This window comes from Rhipicephalus sanguineus, chromosome 4 (genome assembly GCF_013339695.2).
Source record: "Rhipicephalus sanguineus isolate Rsan-2018 chromosome 4, BIME_Rsan_1.4, whole genome shotgun sequence".
Taxonomy (NCBI): Eukaryota; Metazoa; Arthropoda; class Arachnida; order Ixodida; family Ixodidae; genus Rhipicephalus; species Rhipicephalus sanguineus.
In genome coordinates this window covers 14790240-14812340 of record NC_051179.1, presented here as the reverse complement: position 1 = coordinate 14812340, position 22101 = coordinate 14790240, and the positions used below count along the sequence as shown (strand labels likewise).

At 49.0% G+C, this 22101-nt stretch overlaps 1 protein-coding gene across 4 annotated transcripts in view; it reads left to right on the top strand.

The window, feature by feature from the left end:
• Window positions 1–4354: 4354 nt before the first annotated feature.
• LOC119389452 (transducin-like enhancer protein 4) overlaps window positions 4355–22101 on the top strand; it is a 68106-nt gene continuing 50359 nt past the window's right edge. For 3 of the 4 annotated variants that reach the window (XM_037656723.2, XM_037656720.2, XM_037656719.2), the window contains exon 1: window positions 4357–4786. In XM_037656723.2, coding sequence (XP_037512651.1) covers window positions 4766–4786 — 21 coding nt within the window. In that variant the 5' untranslated portion in view covers window positions 4357–4765. Of the gene's footprint in view, window positions 4787–22101 lie in introns of all 4 variants that reach the window. The other variant, XM_037656721.2, reaches the window with a different exon arrangement.

Below are 22101 nucleotides of genomic sequence, written 5' to 3'. Positions count from 1 at the left end.
TGCCTTTGAAGCTGCATAACTAGCAAACGTCCAATCACAAGCATGCATGCCTTTGGAGGGTCCGTCTCTTCGACACATAGGTCACCGCCCCCAGGATGGCACGCCAGGGACCACTGCGCTCTCACTCTCCACGTCCGACCAGTTCGGAAGAAAAGGGGGGGGGGGACAGTGCCACCTCGGGGAACTGATAATCCTTTTACGAACAAAGGCACCAGCTTTAACCAAAAGCACACTCGATGCAAATACGCGTCCCACGGAGGGGACCCGCGTGTAGCAACCAGCTTCCCGCCGAAGCGCTCAGTTCAGGGAAAAGACAGCAGGTGTAGGTAAATCCGTCCTCCGAAATGAGGGGGGGGGTGTCCAAGAAGCAGCAAGACTCGTTTGGAGACAGCTGGCCCAGGACCTTCGTATCTGCTTTGTAACAGTAGTTATTGTTATTAAATATCAGTATATATGTATATGTATATAGGGCACCTCAAAACGACATGCAACAACACCCACCTGCCCAGAACCTATTCAAAGGCGCCTCCGCCTGTTCCCAAAAGAAATTCCTGGCAAAAAATTTGCTGTTGTACGTTCAACCGTGAAATTGTCGCGTTTCAGTGACGAACTGCTCAGCCCGTAAATGTATACGCCCTGTAATTATTTCTAGACACATGTACAGACGGGTCCAATATTAAACGGAGCACTTGCGTGCCGGACATATCTGGATTCCGTTCTCTCACACTGAGCATGGTGGCTTCGATTTGCATAATACTACTGGTGGTTGACAGTTCTGACTCCTTTTGACAGACTAGTGTCATGTACAAATGTTATTTCCACATCAACTTATCGTTGGGGGGCCAACAATATGAAAGGTACTAATCCAAGTGTTTTCTTTAACAGTGGACCGGACTGTACAGCAAGCAGATAAGGAAGAGCCAACAACCATTGAGGAACACATCCTGGAATGGGCCTTTGTCGTGGCCAAACGTCCTATAGTATAACGACTTCTGGTCTGTAAGAACCACACAAAAAGCATTCCTCAGAGGTGTACACGTGGAGTCTTGAAACACAAAGATCAGCGCTACAGCTTCTTGGTCAAGTTAATGGCAGTAATTCTTCTCAGCGGATTATATCAGTTGTGCGAAGTCTATATAGCTTAGGAGCTGTATAGTCGCAGAAGTCACCTTGCTTCTATTAATCAACTGAACATGGGTTTGTATTACGTCTAAATATGTTTTACAAAGATATCCATCCTCCTTTTCTATATTCATGGGACACGTAATTAGCAGATTGTTAGAGGTTCGCAAAACTGAAGATAAGTTTAGCAAAGCCTTCCTGTAATCCACCAAGCCAAGGAAACTCACCAACTCTTTAAATATGGCCTGCATGGTCGTTGGCATCAATGACGTGCTGCGGAAAGTTTTTTTTTTCCTTTTTGAGCAGGTGACGCAGACTACCTATATATGTACAGAACGAGGGCAGTGCATGCGGGAAGGTATTGTCCCACTAGGTTGTTTTTTACCAGGTTATCCTGGTGTGGGGCATAACTTCGTAAAGGGTAGCGGGCAAGTGTCTTGTGCCAGCCATAACAGCTACACAGACATAATGGATACAGTTACATAATAGACATAATACGCGTACTATACAAATAACAGACACTGGTAATTTTCCAAAACCAAGCGATATCGACCACTTTCCCCAGCGTATCGATAACGTGGGGGTAGGTCCACCCTTCCCACGTTTTTCACTTTGTACATGTATACATACACAAATACACACACGTACTTGAATCGGACCCCCCCCATCCGAAATAAGATCCTCAGTACGCCGCTGATCTATAAATGGTTGTATTTGTCGATGAAATAAATTGTACAAGTTATGACCATTTTTTTTTATCATGCTGTTACTTGTGCACTGCATAGAACTCATATGTGCATATTGTTTCGCTGCACCATGACGATGACCTTAAGAGAATGAAGACAATGTCATATGTTTGTGGAACACCGATGGCGCACATGGCGTCATTTTGATGCCATTTGTGATGTTTTTGTTTGTGTTTTGGAACATAATTTTAGTGATTCTCCGAGCTTGGAGCATACAGTGAAGTTTACAAGGCATCGTTCATGACAGCTCCATGCTCGCTCAGATGAATACCCTTTCGAATAGGGCAATTACTGTAGTATAGGGCAATTACCGAAAACATGTCAATATGGGATTGTCACGGACTGCGATTTTTGCGACCCGGCGTCACGGCGAATTAACGGGCGCCGCTCTTCCCCGCTGACCGGCGGGAACCGCGTACTCTTGGAAAGAGCCGGGAAGTGCTGAATGGGGTGTCCTTCTTCGAACGTCGCCGCTGACGATTGATCCTTTGTACCTACGGCGGCGGCGGCAGGATCTTGCAAAGGCCGCGAGGTACTCCGAACAAGCTTTTGACTTCAAGACGCTCCGGCTGAGAGCCAAGCAAACTGACCGTTCCCACGGGAAAAAACTTCTGGTGGACAAGCCGTATCACCCCAACAGATTGTCACCCTCGCTCAGTTGAGGACCCTCTCCCAATTAAAAGGGGGTGTGGTCATTGTAATTTTAGGGCGGAGTTTCGAACGATGAAACGCGCATGATTGGACCCAGGTAGAGGTCCCTTGTTCCCCCAGGAAAAGGATGAGGGGACACGAGGATGATTTAAGCGCAGGATTTGGCCCTGCTAAGCAGTCTAGTCGCTTACCAACATGGTGTAGAAGCAGATCAACAAGTATCCCTTCTGGAAGTTTTTAGTGTGGCTCTGTATCGGCTGGCCACCTAAACTTAGCCGTTCGTTTAGTTGTGACGAGAAATTAACGTCCGCATCGTAGACATCGGAGCTTCCTCTCGGGTTAGCTCAACCTGCCCGAGATCGCCTTCAAGCACTAGCCTCCCGGAAACACCAGCGTTGCAACACCACCGACATCGCAGTCGTGGCAGAACTCTCTCTGACTTCTCGCATCCGATCGTCGTGGACTCAACGCTGCCGGTCATCACACGTATGCCTTCCCCTGTTTATATCTTCGAACTTTCGCATCAGTAGTTTTAGTGTTTGTTAGTTTTGTGTAGTTTATAATCCTTCTCTCCTGTATCTGATTTATTGAGTTTGTATGTAGTTGTTAGTTTGTAATAAGTGCTGTATTAGAGTTCTTGTGCCGCAATATCCTTAGAATAAAGTTGTTTTGTTTTGTTTTCCCACGTCTCTGATCTCTTCACTGTCTCTGCTTACGTACGGAACGAACTAACCTGCTGTCATCCCGTCGCCGACTTATTTAATGGATCGTAACGTTAACGTAATTAACGTTAACGTAATTAATGGATCAAGGGCAACGTTTCATGCGTTATTGTAAAGGCGCACGCACAGTGCTCTGCGGTACTGCTGTTTTCTCGACCTCGCATTTGACATGAAATTACACATTTTCGCCTGAAGTTGGCGACAGCATTCGTAAGGGTACTGCAGCGACACCAGTCGTCGTCGTGAGCTCGACACTCTCCATTTGGGTCGTGTACAACGCCCATGCTGCCTTGCTCCGTGGAAACGCCAGTCATTATATAAAAGTTGCGGTTCGCGACCCTCCGCGAGCTTCTTGAGTGTCTCGGAAAAGGCTGGTTGTGAAGAGGGGCAGTGTTCAAGAAAGGCAATTTGGCGAGAACTTCTCTAATTGTCTGTCGCGCTGAACGACGCGGAGGCGGCGCGTCACCAGAGAGGGTGACACTTCACCACTCTGCTGGTGAGCGAAGCCGCCAGACACCGCAGAGGCGAAGCGAGAATTATGAAGAGTGCGCGCTCGCCTAGTCCGTCAATTACTCTCCATTATGCCGGCGGCGGCGCGCAATTAGTGCGCTCCCAGTGCCACCACAATGTATCACCACCTAAGTGGGTTTACAAGGCTCGCGGAGCGTGGGAGAGTTTATTTAAATTAAGCCCATGCGGCAGAGCGCGGAGGAGGAGACGCGACGCAGTGAGGGAGGAGGAGGGCGCATTCTTGTTTATAGTGGAGAACGGCGCGCGGTCGGCGCTTCTTCTTTTGAGGCCGACAGGAGCGAAAGACGACCAAGTTCGAAGGGCCGGAAATCTTGCAGCGGGGAAAACTGCTCGGGCCGGTTATCTCTCGCGGTTGTATTTACAGATCAGGGGCGCCGCGCGCCGGTCACGCGCTCCTGACGCGCGGCTGTCAGCGGAGGTGCCGAGCGGCGCGACGATTGGCGCGCGTCGCGCGGAGGCGGGCGCCCCACGTGCTTGCCGCGTCCCGCCCGCGAGCTCCCGGCGGCCGCCAGGGGAGAAAGTGGCGCTGGCGACCGGTCATGTTTGTTGATAAGGGCAATCATACTGTGAGCCATATTTGGTGTTCCGATTTGCCGGTGGTCGTCGGGTTGAGCCCCGCCGGGAGGGTGTCACACCCTCCTCCCCATCGCGCTTCTCTGCTTGTGGATTGTTGCGCCGCTGCGCCACACCGCGGCCCACCGAGGAAACAGCGCGCTCTTTCGTCGACCGCCGAGGCGCCTGCTCGCCCGCTGCTGTCGCTGCTCGCCGCCATTGCTCGCAGCGTCGCGGCCTTGTGTTGTGTTTTGGGAGACTCCACACCTGGGTCGCGTTGTGCGGTGCTCGCGAGAAAGCCGGATACCTTGAATCGTGCGGGATTTTGACTCCATGGCGGGCGCCTGAAGAGCCCGGTGCGTCTTCCGCGCCGGCGTGGACAGCAGCCAGCTGAAGGCGGCGCCCCCCGACGGCCGTCTCTGGCGGCTGCATCGATCCGCAATGTTCCCCAATAGGCATCCGGTGAGTGGCCGCAAATTGCTCTTCTTAGCGGCGGCGCTCATTAAAAACGCCCTCCCCCCTCTTGCCCGCTTCCCCTCTCGTGAAAGCCGCCGCCGGCAAGGCGAGCTGGCGGCTATAATGCCCCTGCTTCCGCCGTCTTCAGCGCGCGGCTAACTTTACCCGCCGTGGCGCCACCGCCGTCAATCCGTAAATCGCCGCCGAAAAAAGGTCGCCACCACGCCCTCGAAGCATTGCGAACACCATGCAGGGATCACACACCGATCGCCACCTCTGGCAGCGAAATCTGTTGTCGATGTATTGACTTAATCAATGAGCGCGAAATGGAGCCTTTTCTAGTGAAACTGTATGTACTATCATGCAGTGGTACACACCGTCATGTCTTTAAAACGTTTGTCTGAAAATTGTGTGTTTGAGAATTGTGATTATATGCGGATGATAGTGTTGTCGTCCCGTCACCGCACTTTACTGCTCTTGTCTATTCTACACATGACAATGCAGATCGACGAAGGAGGCGCCCTCAAACTAAAGTTGACGGGCTTTACAGCAAGTTCCACATGGAAGTTCGTAATTGAGTGCGCGCACAGTTGGCTAAGTTCTTTGACGAGCGGGGCCGACTTCCTTGATCATCGTCGCCAGGCGCTGTGCTTGCGTGTTGCCGCATTTCAAATAACAGCGCCGCGGCAGCCCAGCGAGAGCAGCGGTTTGTTTATTGTTTTCTGGCGGGGAGTTCAGCGAGGCTGTCCACCGAGCCGCGCGCTGCTGCCTACCCCCGAGGCGGACATTAGTCACGGTCCGATGAGCCGCGCTGCCGTTGCCGCCGCGTGCGGTGAGGCGGCAGCAGCCGACTCGCCCTGTCGGTTTCGAGCGTGGCGCCACCTCTCGCGCCCTTCCGTCACTGTTCGGTAGTGGTAGTGGGGAACGCCTCGCCCGGGAAACCGAGTCGGCTCATGCGCACCCCTCGGCGCTTCGATACTACATACTCGGCAGTTGGTTTGTATGTGGACTCATTGGAAGCTGCGCATGGCGGATGCTCTTGCCTCTCCCCTCGCGTGTTCTCACCTCTCCTTCTGTTTCTCTTGCGCCGCTCGCCATCGCAGCTTGAAAGGGGGCGACTGTTGTGAGAGCGCGCGCCTTCGACATTGCGTGTTCTGTAGCAGGCGCATGATTGTTTGCGTCGTACTCGCCTAACGATGCACACATAATAATTGGTCACTTAGTTATACTGCGAAATATTCTACGCTGGAATGGAGGGCGGTGTTGAGGCATATTTTGTTTTCTCTTTACTCCAACAATCAGTCGCTGTATGAACAAAATCTGCTAAAGGCTGTGACCGGTTCATTTATTATTATTTTTTTACGTTTTTGCTCTTACCACTTATGTAGCAAGCTCCAGAATACATAAAACTGAAGACATTTTGTGTAGAGAATCATGGGCAGAGAAAGAGGCGAATAAAGGGAATAATTGCCAGTCAGATTTCCAGCCTAGGACTTCCCCCTCAATGCCTAAATCAACCAACAGCTATCGTTTTTTTCGTTTCATATTTGAAAACTAGCTTAGGACGCATGAATAATGCTTGCCCTTTGACTCTGATTGGAACGATATCATATGTTTGCACCACAAACGTCTGCATTATAGAAGCAGCGCAAAAAGACGTAGACGAAGAATAAACAAGCACACTGGACGAGCGCCACATTTATGATAATCATCCTTGGTGCCGTTCGCTGGCACACGCGAAGCAACCTCAGCGCGTGCCAGTTTTTTAATTCTAGCCGAATAACTTCGACATTCGAGCATTTCAGACACCCGCTAAAATTGTTTATTCTCTTCTCTCGCCGATTAAAAATCGACAGCCACCACTTATGCGAGTTTTAGGAGGCGACTGTTGGATTACCCGTCCACCGGTGTTTAGAAGAGCGCTATTTCAAACGCGGTGCCAAAGTTTCGAAACGGCGTTTGTATGATATTCGCCGCCTTCGGTCGTACTGCGGCGGCGTGTACCGGCACAGCGCCGTGCCAAGGCGCGACCCGCGCGGAATGCAAATTTCCCTCCCGGGCACACCGATCCGCGGCGGCGGCGGCGGGCGTTCTTCATCTTGTCGCCAGCTCATTTCGAGCAGAGCAGGGGCGAGAAGAACCGGCGTCTGCAGCGGTGCTGAATCGATTGGCTGCCCTCCCTCCCCCCACCTTTATTCTTCCACCTGCTTCCGTAGAGCGCAATCGACTATTTGCGTCTCCCGCCTGTTATTCTGCGGGCTCGCCTTTCTCTTTTGCATCGAGTCGTGCTGCGGCGCGGTTCGATTCCGTGTCGTGCGGCAGAACGCGTTTTCCGTCGTCGGAATGTGCGAGAATTAAAGAAGGCGCACGTGCCGAGATTTCTTTGAATGATTTAAAAGGCTCGATACCTGCGACCACTCTTTCATCTGGAACTTTTTTTTTTTTTTTTTTTGAAGGACTCTCGAACATTAGAAGTGGTTGTAGCTGCCACACTCCCCGCAGCTGAGGCCCCCCGCCAGTATGAACCTCGACACTTTATTTGTTGTCCCCACCTCCGATGGCGCTGAGCCCTGCTCCCTCTGCAGGATATAGCGCCATATTCATATCCTTGAAGAACCGCTTATCTGCTAGCCAGCTATTACAACACGCTGTAAAATACCTCAAGGCGTTGCGTCCAGATGTGCTCGTCAGGAAGCAAGGTATTAGCTGTCCTAAATATGAATTAACGACGAGGCATGCTGCCCCCTCTGTTACTATAATCAATATTATATTGCGTAGCACATAGACGTTTCTTTTCCCGTGGACCCGTATTTCTCACTAGTGCAGCAAGTAGGCAAACCCCTTTGTAACGAAACACTTATGCCAGTCACTTCACAACGTAAATCAACCTTCGTAAGTCTTTGTTATCGAGGGTGAAAGTGAGGGGTATTCACGCGAGGGAGAAATCGGCGGGGGACACGGGGGATTGCGGATCACGTGACCACGTCGTCACAGATTAGTGAGTGGGCGCGAGCCCCCCGCGACTCCTCGGAGGAGACGGGGACCTTTTCCCCGACAGGACAGACGATCCCCCGGCGGTGGGGGATATGGCGGTATTTGGGCTCTTGTTTGGCCACATTGTTGCACTTGCTCCTGTACTATAGTGGTAGGGTGGCTTGTACCGCCACTCTGGTGGCGGTACAAGCTACCAGAGTAGTCTGGTAACACTGGTCTCCCCCTCCGTTCGCTTCATCCATGTCAGTAGGGAACATTTTTTGGGAATTCTCCTCGTGAGCTGACGTCAATAGGCTCCGCCTTTATCCCCCGAGGATTAGTCCCCTGTGTGAATGCCGCTTCCACGCATCTTTCAGCGGACAATATGCAAACGCGACGCGCCTTTCTCCTCCCGCTAGCGGGGGCGCATTTCACCAGGTGCTGAAAAAGCGTTAGTAAGAACATGGCTACCGAAAACGAGCGTTGCGCGAGACAGACGGTACGATTTACCATGCGATGCGACGGCCTACGCGGCGGTGCGGCAGCCAGAAGGGTATGAAAGGTCACCATTCCGGTTTCCCCACCGCCGCGTCGGACGTTGCATCGCATGGAAAATCGTACCGTCTGTCTCGGCCTTTAGCCAGTGAGATTCGTCGGTGGCGCTTCAATGGTTGGCGGTAATTAGCAAGGAAGAGAGAAAAAAAAATGCGCGTCCATGCAGCCTCCGTTATGTGTTTGGCGGTAGCTGAGTGGGCTAAACGCCCTTCAAACCGTCGTCGCGGACCGAGAGGTCATGGTTTCGACTCTTGTCAACGGAACTTTTCTGGAAGTTTTTTTTCTTTGCCATCTGATGGCGTTTAGCCGTGACGTATTTCCGTGAAGGAAATACGTCATGAAAGTCTCGGTTGACCCCGGCATAAAACACTTTCGTGTTAAAGAAAAAATCTAGGGACTTTAGGTGACAGCAGCTCTCGCCAATCTCAGTGCTCCGCCAACCAGAAAGGGTGAAAAGGGCCACTCCATACATCCGTGGATGAGGAGTATGATCGAGATGTGCAGTTGGGATCACAAGTGCACCGCACAATGAAGACATACCAGTCTCACGCCTCGAAGACTCGATTTGGTGAACACCAGGCGAGGAGGTTGATTCCGGAGGGGAGGTGTCATTGACTTCGGAGGAGATGACGGCCATTTTCTCGATCACCTGAAAACGCTTATGATTGCGTTAAAGTGAAGACAGGTCTTGGTTCTATGGCAGCCACTCCACCGGCTCCGTCCCACGTTGACACCGCGCCGGGTTCGTTATGGTACATCCTTCTATAGATGCCACGGCAGAGGATAGGCGACATACCATCCCGACATCCTGTACATTACTCGGAAGGCAAAACCAATGAAGACATTTTCAAACAACCAAGAGGCGCTGCTGTGTCTCGTTATTTTTTGCTCGGAGAAACGACGCTTACAGATGTACTGGTACATTTTCCATAGTCCAAGCGCGAGCGAGCACTCGCTCGTGAAAGGACTAGGCATGACGACCATATACCAACCGTTCGAAAATAATATTGATCACGGAATGCCGAATCTTTGTTTCGTTGTTGATGCTGTTGTTCGTGCACGTTGTCATATACTCCCTGCAGAAGCAATTGAATACATGAACGGCGCTTGCCGCTCATCGGAGTTTCGAAACGTCACAACAAGCACAACACGAATGTTTTAACTTAAGTTGATGGGTGTTCATGTTTGTCAGCTGAAGAATTTGTGGATGAGGCGCTTGTCTATATATATATATATATATACGGCTTCACAAGAACGTTAAACTAGACGCCTGCAGTGCAACATTTCAGCTGTTTAGTATTTCGCAGCCGAACGCGGGACAATCGTTGCGGTGGTTTTAGAAACAGGGAACCGAATTTATGGACGCCATAGCTGGTCTTATTGACGAAGCAGCTCTAAAGACAAGTGTAATGTGTGTGTGCGTGTGTGTGTGTGTACGAAACTATATACCCTGCAGCAGTGAGCCGAATCACCTTTTCTCCTTATTGCGCTCTTCTTTCGCGTTTGCTTGCGCGCGCTCTCTTCTTCTCTTGTTTATTGCTTTTGTGGTCGCACTTATAAAACTCATGGGACCTGTTTCAACCGTTCGCTTGTATTTTCCGCTGCCAGAAAGCACCGCGTGGTACACGGATTAATCTTAGACCGGACGTAGCGCTCCTGAGCTGGGCCGGAAATGTCACTTAACAGAGACGTCACCACGTTTTTTACCCCTAAAACGCCACTTGTCCTGACTCTCATTGGGAAACCGTGAGTGAAGAACTGTACAGTAAAAAGAAAGTATTGCGACAAACAGGAAATTTGATGCCGAGTTTTAAAAAGCAAGAGGCGGTGCGCAAAAAACCCGTCGTCAATCGTTGGGATAGCCACGATTTCGATGTGGGAACAGGATGCTGTGCTTGCTATAAGGCCGACAGCGGATAAGAACTCACGCTCGCTTCGAATTGAGATTGCCATGCTCTGTTACGTAATGTAATGAGACAGTCGCGAACCTGTTCTCAAGCATGGATGCTCGCTCTTTATATTTTTTCTTTGGCCCTCGGGTGAAGATCAAGCGAGATCCTCTTTCGCCTGCTTTCTTTGTAAGTTGACGAATCGTAAATTGAGTAATGAACCATTGCCGTTGAGCAAGTTTAGGACGAGGCTTAATTGCATCACGTGGCCACTGGAGTTTCTGGCACGCGTGTGCGTGCTTATTATACGCACGCCGTATCATAACGGAGACTGCTTCTGTTTGAGCGGGGCGCTGTAGCCTACACTAATAATAATAATAATAATAATAATAATAATAATAATAATAATAATAATAATAATAATAATGTAACGATATCTTGTTGTCGATTTGCTGGAAATTGGGAAAATTCACCAGTAGACATTATCTCTAGTTTAAAACTGAAAGAAAGTATGGTATCAGAATTTTCTAAACTACAAATAATAATACATCTGCGGACAGATTGATGTATTTAGGTAGTGGCCGTGGTATTGTACACCGCTCTGAGATACATGCCACGAAAACGTGAGCGAGACTGTTGCAAAAGTCTCGTAAACATTTATAACAAGTTAATATAAACTGTAAGTTATTGTGTAAAACTTGTCTTAAATGCTCGAACAGACGAAATTTTTTGAAAAACTTGCGCGCCATAAATGCTTCAGTATACGTACTAAATAAAACAGGTAATGTTCATTCGTTCAATGCATTCTCTTATGAGGTATATGAAATATTATGGGCTATTTTCGCCCAGTTTCCAGCGAGATCTACAGATCTTTGCGCGAGCAAAGGCGTGTGTGCGAGAGGGAGAAAGAAGGTCAAGCTATATAAGTGTGCAGTGCCAGCATAAGTTAAACGCGAATACTGAAGTCCAGAGCTATATATTCTAATGCGCTGTGGTAAAAATGTGGCCGTATCCTGTGTATGTGCAACCCGAAGCCGTACTCTTGGTATTTGTATGCTATGTAGCCACGGCACCTATACACTGACTACAACATGAAGGGAAAGGCCGGCGTCCCCCGATTTGGCGCCCAGTTGTGTGCGAGGTGTATTAACGCTTGGGGAAGCGCGCACGCACGCACGCACACACACACACACACACACACACACACGCACGCACACACACACACACACACACACATGTGTGTGTGTGTGTGTGTGTGTCTGTGTGTGTTTCCGCACGTCCTATATGGGCAACCAGTTCCGAACGTTGCAACTAAAGGGTGGTTGGTGTGCATTCTTTTTCTACTTTTCGTTATCCATATTGGTATGGATAACGAAACGCGGGCTCGACATGCCGAAACGCTGCTTCGCATCGCCTCATTGGCCCCTTTAGCGGGAGATGGCATGATTTTTTTATTCCCCTTGTACTGTCGTTGCCCTTAACATCACTGTCGTGCAAGCAAAGCCGCTAAGATATCACTTGCAAAGCTAGCACGTGGCAAAGTTACTCAATGACTCACGCAGCCCGAGCAACGTCTACGGACGAAGCTGAGCTACAGCACGGAAATCTTCCTGGAACTGCCACGCATTACTAAATGCAACACGTGCAGTTCGGCGATCGTACGTTTTACTTGCGCCCATCGCAAGGGGTTGTCTAACACACGTCACACACAAATTTAATCGTTTGCTCAACAATAAGCAGGCAGAATGACAAGAAAGAATGCATACAAACATCGATGGTGATGGCCCATGCTTCGATGTTTACGCTGGCTGGCCGCGCGAATCGCCCTTTCAAAACACTCCGTCGCACGTCCGTGCTTTCTGTCACATCGAAAACATGATTGATTCCGTATAATTCGTGCTTTCTCTTAACCTGAGGCCCCAAAAGAATCCTGCACTTCCAACTTTCTGAAAGCCTAGCCGTTTTATCAAATTTGTCGCCTTCGTGCGAACCGTGGTACTTGCATGCAACGCGGGCAGACGGAGAGACGACGGTGCGTGGCATACCAGTTGAAGATGACGTGGCCACTCGTGGCGCTGGCGGCGCAAAGGGGCTTTAATTGGTGCAGTGGACTGTTGCGCCACCTGTAGGTGCTGCACGTTTCCCATATACAGCGCGATTGCACGTCGGACTTCATGTAGTTAATTGCGCGGAGCAGACGGTGTGATCTCTTATTTTCTTTTCGCCTTGCAATTAGTCCTGACTGTACAGGCACTTTTGATCTCCAAGCATATGCATTTCATTGGGGGAGAGAGAGAGAAAAGCAAGTTGGGGGAGGGGTAAATCGAAAACTGCATGTCATGTAGTCGCAGCGGAACTGGCAGTCTTGCGTTCGGTCGTTTGCGGCTTATTGTGCAGCCGCAGGAAATGTTAAATGTCATAAGACGACTATTTTTCTAAAATAAAAAGTCTACTATGCCGAAAGGTGGAGATGACAGGTTTAGCACATTTTTGGCTTTCACGTGGAAGCCTTATTTGTTCGATGATTTATCTTTTCAATGAGGCCATATCGTATTCAACATATAAGCACATCCGTTGTGGGTCGCCGTCCTGCTGCTTCTTTTACACAAATTCTCGACCCGACGAAGTGTCATCAAACCGCCGTTGTATGAATATCAGCGTGTGCTACTGAGCTCTCGTTCTTCACGTTATAGCGACGAACATTTCGCGGCCTTTGAGTTGGTCGACGTGTTTCAGCCGTTCTTATAAGGCAAGCTCTATAGTTTCGCATGAGTGCAACCGTCGGCTGGAGTGGGCAGACGCGTGGCATATTGCTGCGAAGATTTGCAGCAGTCACATCGTATAATTAACAATGTAAAATAATACATTGTGCCGTAGGGTCATCGGAAAGATTTCTCACAAGATTTTTTTTTCACCTCGCGTATAGTCATTTAGCAGCTTTAGAACCATTTTTCTGACTATTAAAAACAAAAATTATCATTATGTTTTCTACGATGAGGATATATAGATCGGGCGGTTCTAACCAAGACTGTGTGCATATATATACGTTAACAAACGAAGACGCACCTTCTGTCTGTGATAGCACTCTTTTCCACTCTGCTAATGTCACTGCGATACAGCTAAATATTGTTTTAACACACCTTATGTCGTTTGGTTTCTGCTTGAAGGAAAGAAGCACTAGAACGTAAACGCACTAGAAAAATTTGCTCTGAAGCGTTCATAGCTTCTCAAGGCTCGTGCTTTCTCTCTCTTTTTCTGTTCCTTGGTAAAATTCATTTCTCGAGAGTTACGCATAGTAATCGCGGCGGGACCATGGCGTGCCACGTCGGTTTCTGCAGGCCGTTGCTGAACCGCCGCCTCGTGGATGAATCAATCTAAACGGATAAATTAGTCTTCGAAAACTCTACTATCGTTGAGTTCACCATCACAGGTTTATTAAAGGGACACTAAAGGCAAATATTAAGTCGACGTTGATTGTTGAAATAGCGGTCCAGAAACCTCGTACCGCTGCTTTTGTGCCAAGGAAGTGCTTATTTTGAAATAAAATCACGTTTTTAGTGGTCCGCATCGCGTTAGCGCGCTTCAAATCTCCCGCCTGAAAATACGACTCTCATACGTCACTGCTGCCGTGCCCAACGTTGCCCGCTTTTACTGCGCGGCCGCCGACACTAGTAGCAGCCGAGCGGAAGTAGCGGGACCCACAGTAGCAACAACGGCGCTGCGGCAAAGATTTGCTCGGATGGGCACATTCAAAGCCGTCACCAAGTTGCGGTTGGTCTCGTAATCCTCAGTACGAAAGTGCAGCGAGCACACACGCAGAGGTTTTGACTGTTTAGCACACTGGCGCAATGGCATGACACTAAGCCACTTCGAGCGTAAGGGTTCATTCCGCGGCACCCAGTGAAAAGACACACCGGTTTCCTTGCTGCAGCACTGGCGTTGTGCACCATTCGGGCATCCGGCAATATCACACGCATGCGGCATTTTGTCGAACTTTCTGTCAGAGCGACTTTCACGAGCGCGCAAAACACGCACGGCAGTACGCGATCCCGAAACTATCACTGAGACGGGCGAGGCACAGTTCGGCGAAAACGGAACCTTTGAACCACGCGCGCCGTTCCCCATGGCAACGCCACGGAGGTTTTGTTTTCCATGAATCAAGCGGAAACGAACAAACAGCATTTTATTACGTCTTTTGATGCTCGGAATGTTCTTTTTTTACTGCTGCTAGTTTGATTACTAGTGATTTATTGTAGGCCGACTTCCCTACGTCATCGGGATCACTTCGAAAATGTCCCACTCGTGGCGCTCATCATGTGATACATTTAGCTTAATTTCTCGGTAAGTAGGGCACTGCTGTTGATAATATTGCCGTTTTAGAAGTTGTCATACATTGGGCTTTCACTCTGACATAAATTGTTATTTGCCTTTAGTGTCCCTTTAATAACAGAAAAAATGAAAGTCAATGCTTTTGAAATTTTTGAAATTTTGCTTTGAATCTCTGCACATGGAAGTCAGCGTGACGTCAGAAATTTCGAAGTGTTTTGTAGCGTTAGCTACACTGGCCGAGGTGGAGCAGTTTCGCGTGGCAGTCCGAGAGCCGTGCTGCGCATGCGCGAGAAGCAGTGACGTTACACGGTGTACTGGAGCCGCCGCCGCCGCGCGCGCCTCGAAGGTCTGCGCATTCCAGTGGAGTGACGTCGTAGCCGCGGCAGACGCACTGGTGCCGGCCCGCGCCCAGCTGTGTGCCTCCGCTGCGCAGTGGCCGTCTGACGCTGCGCCAGAGCCGCTTGATATCGCCTCTCATTTTGCGCGCATGCGCAGACGTATCAGTGGGGGTATACATATAGCGGGGAGGAGGAAAAGAAAAACGGAAGGACGGGGAGGTAAGCCATTTGTCAGACCGGTTGGCTGGCGTTTGCCAGTGTAGTATAACCTTGGAGAAAGAGAGCGCAAATCCTGCTAAGCGGCGCAGAATAGCGAAGAAGCTTGACAACCAGGAAAGCAAGGATAATCAGCTGAACCTTAGCTAACGCTACGTATATACTGGCATAGCCGAGCTAAGCCACTGCAGACCTTTTTTTTTTTTTCATATTTTGGCCACTTTGGGTCAGCGATATTGCCTGATACTTGGTACAGTAAGTGTGTGCCCCCCCCCCCCCCCCCCCCCACACACACACAGAAGACAATGTACTTCATTTTACCGATTAAGGAATATGTAGGCCATAGTAGAACCCGTCAAAAATCTGTGACGTCACGGCGACTTGGTGCAGGAACTTCAACGTGGCGTCGCCATCTGCATTTTCTTTCGCCGCGTTTTCTCGCTTGCCAGGCGTCTTCTGTGGTTGTTGTTTTGGTATTACGAAAAGGTGATCTACTAATACGAGAAAAATCGTATTCCTCTTTAGTTGAAACATTATTGGGTGGTGAACAGGAATGAGTCTCTAGAAATTAAAAAAAAAAACAAGAAATGAGTGCGTGTCTGTCCTATATCTATAGTTGGCATTTGCTAAAGAACGTGTTAACAGATGGAAAGACGAAACGTGAGGGTGAGAAAACAAGAACAACGACATTATGGGTCGGCACAGCTGTGCTTACACGGGACATCGGTTTTCGTAGTAGTGCGGTCATGTAAAGGCTGGGGCTCTGCAGACTCTCTGTCATGAGGGTACGGCGCTAAGCTCCGGGGGTCGAGCGGCATTATCTTTGTTATAGAGCAAAGACTGTTGTCGCTCCGTTAGGCGTCACGAAGTTAAGACGAGGAGAATTACTCGACAGCGACGGGCTAATTCGAGGCACACAGAAATAGGGCGCTGAGGGAGACATCCGGGGCATCTTAATTCCTCGGAGCGTTGAGTGTCGCGAGCCTCTGAATTGCTTCAGGTCAGGGAGTCACTGCGACGGCGTCCTCGCAGTTGAAGCATAACGCATGCACTCACACGTATACTCTAGGAGCTGGCCAGTATGGCGTGTTTAGCGGATGCGCCGTCCGCATGGAGCAAATGCATGCACGTCGTTGTCTTCATCATCATCATTATAATTAACATAGTTAACTGAGTAATTCATTTGACTTAACGAGTGATCCAATTAAAGACCGCGATGTGTTGAGCCCCATCGCTGACGAAACGGCCTATTTTGCTGCACCGACTGTAATCTGCCAGGATAACAACTATCCCTTTTTCCCTTTAATTCGTGCCTCTAAAGCTTTTGCCTTCCCCACTCACGCTCTGTTTTCCTCCCTTTCTTTCTCCTGGTCGCCCCCTATTTGAGTCATCTTGAATTCGAATCATCATCAGCCTGACTACGCCCACTGCAGGGCTGGGGCCTCTCCTTTATCCCTCCAATTAACCCGGTCCTGTGCTTGCAGCGGCCACGTGATCCCCGGCCACCTAACTTTCTGCCTCCCCTTCGCACGTTTGCCTCCTCTTGGAATCCAGTCTGTTACTCTTATTCACCAGTGGTTATCTTGCCATCTCGCTACATGCCCTGTCCATTGAAATAATAAATGAACGAATATTAAAATATTACAGTAATAACAATGAAACATTCCAAGGTTTGCCACCTCCCCCCCCCCCCCCCCCAATCCCCTCCCTTTTTCCCCGTCACATTCCTGCATACATCTTCCCAGGTTGCCTAGCTTCGCGATTTTTTTAAATTTTTTTTCTATTGCTTTAATTTCCACTTCAGGTGAAGGGAGCAGCTGCTTGATATATTCGGCAGTCGATTACAGCTGACGTATTACATTACATATATTAGGGCTGACGTATTACATTACAATTATTACAGCGGACGTATTACATGCACAGGTGTCTGCCTTAAGCACCCTGTCATCTGCCTTTTGCTATAAACAAAGAGAGAGAGAAAGGGAGGGGGAACACGTGCACAACGTTGCAGTCCGGCAGTCTTGTGCAATATACGTCATCACTATCAGTCTACAATCGCTCGTGCAAGTAAATTGTCCTTAAAATTGTTTAACAATGCCCTCGTTGACTTAATCCTCGATGACTCCTCCATCCCTTTCCCCTGTGCCGGGTGGCATATCAACATCCCTGCCTTCCCTCCATCTCCAGTTTTCCTTACTTTTCCTATAAACAAATGCTGCAGTTGTACGGGTCTTTATTGTCGCTGAATTCCCGTTAAGACACGACAACTGTTTGAACAGAAAAGAAACTCGCGGCCGTGAGCACGAGGGATGCTCATGCGTGCACGCTGACGAACATCGGGCCGCGCTATATCGAGAGCAGTTTTAGAACGCGACACGGCGCTGTTACACGTATATAACTGACCTCCATTACACAGACGACATGCCCTCGATGCAATCGTTTAGGACAAAGAGGACGCGCCGTGCATGACAGTCGAGAGCACAGCGCGACGCTTTTTATTTTTTTCGCAAGTGGCACATCTGCCTTTAAACCGCGCGTTGTCAGGACGTTTACCCCTCCTCGCCCTTTTACTCTCTCTCTCTTTTTCTGCCTTGCGCTTGGTATTTGCTACCGTGATCGATCACCGTCTGCCTGCCATGTAGGTTGATCACTTTCCCCTGCCAATTAATGCGGTTATACGACTCGGCGCCTGTTGCTGCGTGCGCGTCCCGGGAAACGTGTGCGCGGGAAAAAGCGAGCGAGCGTACAAAATATAATGAGCGACCGGTCGAAGTTTTAGATTGGAACGTGGTACCTGGAATTTCGAAAGTTTATGACCTATAGATGCGGGGGATAGAAACGAATATTCTGCGAATAATAGACATAGCCACGTTGAGAAATATCTTTTGATAGAGAGGGTATTTTTTCGCACTGGCATTAACGATTGTACAAGGCGTCATTCATGCGTACGAGCGCCGTTTAACCAACAAAATGCGGCACTCCGTTCAAGCGAGAAGCCTTACGTATAACTCGCAGGTGGAGGGCATCACGTGGCAAGTGGACGGCAAGCTCATTATTGTAACGCTTACGCTTTGTTTTACGCTTTTTGCGCCTGGGTGAAAGCTAAATGTATGACAACGTCTAAAACGGCAATATTATCAACAGCAGTGCCTACTCACCGAGAAATTAAGCTAAATGTATCACACGATGACCACCACGAGCGGGACATTTCGGAAATGATCCCGGTGACGTGAGAGCGTCGCTACAATTAATCACTCGTTAACCAAACTAGCTGCAATAAAAAGAGAACCTTCCGTGCATCAAGAGACGTAATAAAGTGCTGCTTGTTCGTTTCTGTTTGATTCATGGAAAAAAGAACCTCTTTCGCGTTGCCATGGGGAACGGCGCGCGTGGTTCAAAGGTTCTGTTTCGCCGAACTGCGCTTCGCCCGGCTGCGTAATCGGCTAGCCCGCTCGCGCGGTCGCGTCTCAGTGGTAGTTTCCCTATCTTGTACTGCCTCGTGTGTTTTGCGCGCTCGTGAAAGTCGCTCTGACAGAAAGTTCGACAAAATGCCGCATGCATGTGATGTTGCCGGATGCCCGAATGGTGCACGCCGCCAATGCACGTCGCCGCGCAGTAAAGGCGGGCAATGTTGGGCTCGGCAATAGTGACGTGAAAAAGACCGCTTTCAGGCGGGTGATTTGAAGTGCGCTATAACGCGATGCGGACCACTAAAACAGATTTTATTTCAAAATAAGCACTTCCTTGGCATAAAAGTAGCACTACGAGGTTTCTGGACCGCTATTTCAACAATCAACATCGACTTAATAGTTGCCTTTAGTGTCCCTTTAAGGGTTTACATTAAAGAAAGCCGTGAATTAAAGCCGCTCTTGCTTCACGCAAACAGAGGTTATTCGGGGAAATATTTTTAAGGGAGCTGGATGTGTTAGCATATAGTGTAGTTCCTGGTATGCTGCTTCAGACTATTTAGAATTTAAATGAATAATGGAAATAAGAATTAACAAAAGAGCCGAATGAAGGTTAAAAAAAGAAACGGCGAACATGGGCGCCGAAAGCTGATTGTACGAGGTTGCAATACCCGGCCTTATGTACGCACGCCGGTCCCAGCTTTATATATAAAAAAAGAAAATAAAAAGAAAAACGTTGCTAGCGTTCGTTATTCAAGCGAACAATGATGGACAAGTGAGCGAGGCAGTCTATAGCCGACACAGCTGCTCGGCCGTCACTTCGGTCAGACAACTGTTTATGCGCGAGTCGAGTTGTATTCGAGGCCATTATTCAAAAGAACATGTCACGCTTTTGACAGCGGTGCTACGTCAGGCAGAACAGTCAACCTCTGAATCTCTGAGCATGTAATTTTGGGGAAAGTAGAGTCCCCGTTAATAGCCGTAGTAAACGCGGCCGTAAGCGGTCGATCGATGAACTCAAAGCAGCATATAATTGCCGATGAAAAGTACACTCGCATTTGTGTACAGAATCTTGATGAGGGTATCAAACTCCGCTGCTGCCTTTTTTTCCCCCCCGCGAAACACGTTTAGAAATTTAGGGGCTGTTGTAGGCCGCCGGTAAAAAGATAGAAAGAAGGTCTGCGTCCAGAAATATCTTAGTAATATGAACATCTATAATATCTTAGTCATTTTAATATACTGGTGCTGTGTGTAAATAGCATGCATGGGCGAAAGAATGGCCGAAAGGATGGGAGAAGGGGATATGCAACGCTCAGAAAATTTCGGGGGGTGTTCTTAGGGTCTCACCTTAGGGTCTCGGCGTGTCGGCGTGCATCGTGCATCGTCGTGTGCTGTCCATTTACTTGAGCGCAAGAGAGGGCGCCACCGCCTCAGCGCTCGCCGTGTGGCGAGAGAGAGCGAACGGCGCGCGTTGACTATGGAAACGCTCTTTCTGCGATGAACGCTGAACTACCAGCTCGCGAGGAACGAGAAAGCGCCCTCGCCCGCGAGAGACAACGCCGACGCAGGTAGCGTCCGCTAGCGAGTTTCTTGATTGAAAACATTTCTGCGTTTAAGTTTCCCAAATAAAAAAACCGTCTGCTCGCTCTGCACAGCCGTTCACCGGCCACCCCGTATATATATAGGCACTGGATCTTGACCCGCAATGTAACGCAGCGTGCTCGTTAAAAGCGGACTGCGGGTCTCTGTGTCTAATCTTTCTTCTGTCTCTCATTGTCCATTAGCAGGGATTTTGCTGTGGGAAACACCGGCGCACACTGCATGCCTCGCCCCTCCACAGGTTTCACGTTAGTGGAGCTGAAACACCCTTCCCTACATGCTTTGCCCCTCCCCATATTTCTTACCCTCCCATGTTCGATTGCGTTTTCGTATACTTCGTTGAGTGCGCGTGCGGCTTTTATGTGCAGCGAGCACACATTATGGTTGCGGCAAGGTGTCGCTGCCCTCGTCGTGTGTGCACCACCACTGGCTTCTACCCGAGCCTTCACGGTGTATATAGCTGCACGTCGGTGAAAGAGACTATGGAGACCGGTGGCGTGCTCAGTCCTCGCAATATATATATATATATATATATATATATATATATATATATATATATATATATATATATATATATATATATATATATATATATGTACTCAGCTGTGCGCTCACCGCCCTTCTCTTCACGGAGAGGGAGCTGTTTTGACGAAGCGCGGGTGTTCTTTAGTTCGCGCACTGTTTGTTCTTTCGCTGAAGAGGACAGGCCTCCGTTACTCACACTCCCCCCGTATTGTTTACCTTGCATATTTGCACTTACTGGAGCAGGGATATGAGTGGCAGTCATGGTCGATGTTTTCCTTTTCGCGTATATCATAGTTAAGGGGAAAAAACGGCGACCTCATCTTCTTGTGGCGAGCTACTTAGCGAGCATGTGTGGAAGCTGACTATTATCGTGGTTTATCTACGCACTGAGTTGACGCACTCAGCACTGTATCGGGTTGGCTAGTATTTTGAGTAAAGAACGATTGTCAGAGTGCAGTAAGGCAAGAATAATAATAAAAACTCGCACGATACCTTATCCATTCGCCTAAGACGACTTGAAGGTGAAAGCCATCTTCTTTTTCTTCGAAGTCGACGTACTGATTCCCCCCCCCCCCCCCCTCCAAAAGCTTGCTAAACCTAACATGGTTTTTGCACAGCCTCCAGGATCGGAGGCAGTGTAAGCTTTCTGCGCCCCACCTGGTTTTGCACTGCCTCCGTGATCGGCCCGCCTTTGACCAAGCGATGATGTAATGTGATGGCATCATCACGTGACGTGATGTGATGATGTCATCATGTGATGAGGATTTTTGCATCACTCGATCGTGTTGACGCCGCCGACGCGGGACGCCGACGGTCAATTTTCGCGTTTGATGAGGCAGCTAAGGCTTTTGCCTTAAAACAAGAAAAAAAAATTATCTTTGGCGGTTTTGGCCAAAGGTCGAAGCGTATGGTTGTTTAGCTTAGGGATCAAAAACTACATCCTTGGACGGTTTTTCGGCCTCCATTCGCGGTTTAAGAAGTGCACCGTGGAGTTATTAGGCTAAAGTTCATGAGAATTCTTTAGATAGCAATATTATGGTGAAAATTTTATTGCAGCTAATGAATTATACCTCTTCACGTAGCCTATACGTCTGGAAAAATAGCAGGAGCCTGGATATTGTGGTCTTGAAGAATTGGTCCTTGTAAGACGAAACAGCTGTTGTGTATCCGATTCGCCTCTGCATAACAAATAACAAAAATGCCATCCATTACGGTTCATGCTCGTAAAATAACATAACAAGTCAGCACAGGCATTTACGTTTCATGCGCAGAGTAACTGCTAAGCACCGATTAATCAGGAGGCCAGGCCGCGTGAACTAGCATACGCCTACGTGTTCGAATACCTTGCCGCCTGGGGCGTGATGGAAGTTGCGCGGATTTGGAAAAATTCCCTGTGCCACATTTTCCATTTGTTGGCTGTCTCCATTGTACTGACTGTCTTCAATGGCTGATTGCATGCAACACATCTAGTGTTTTCCCGCAGAATCTCA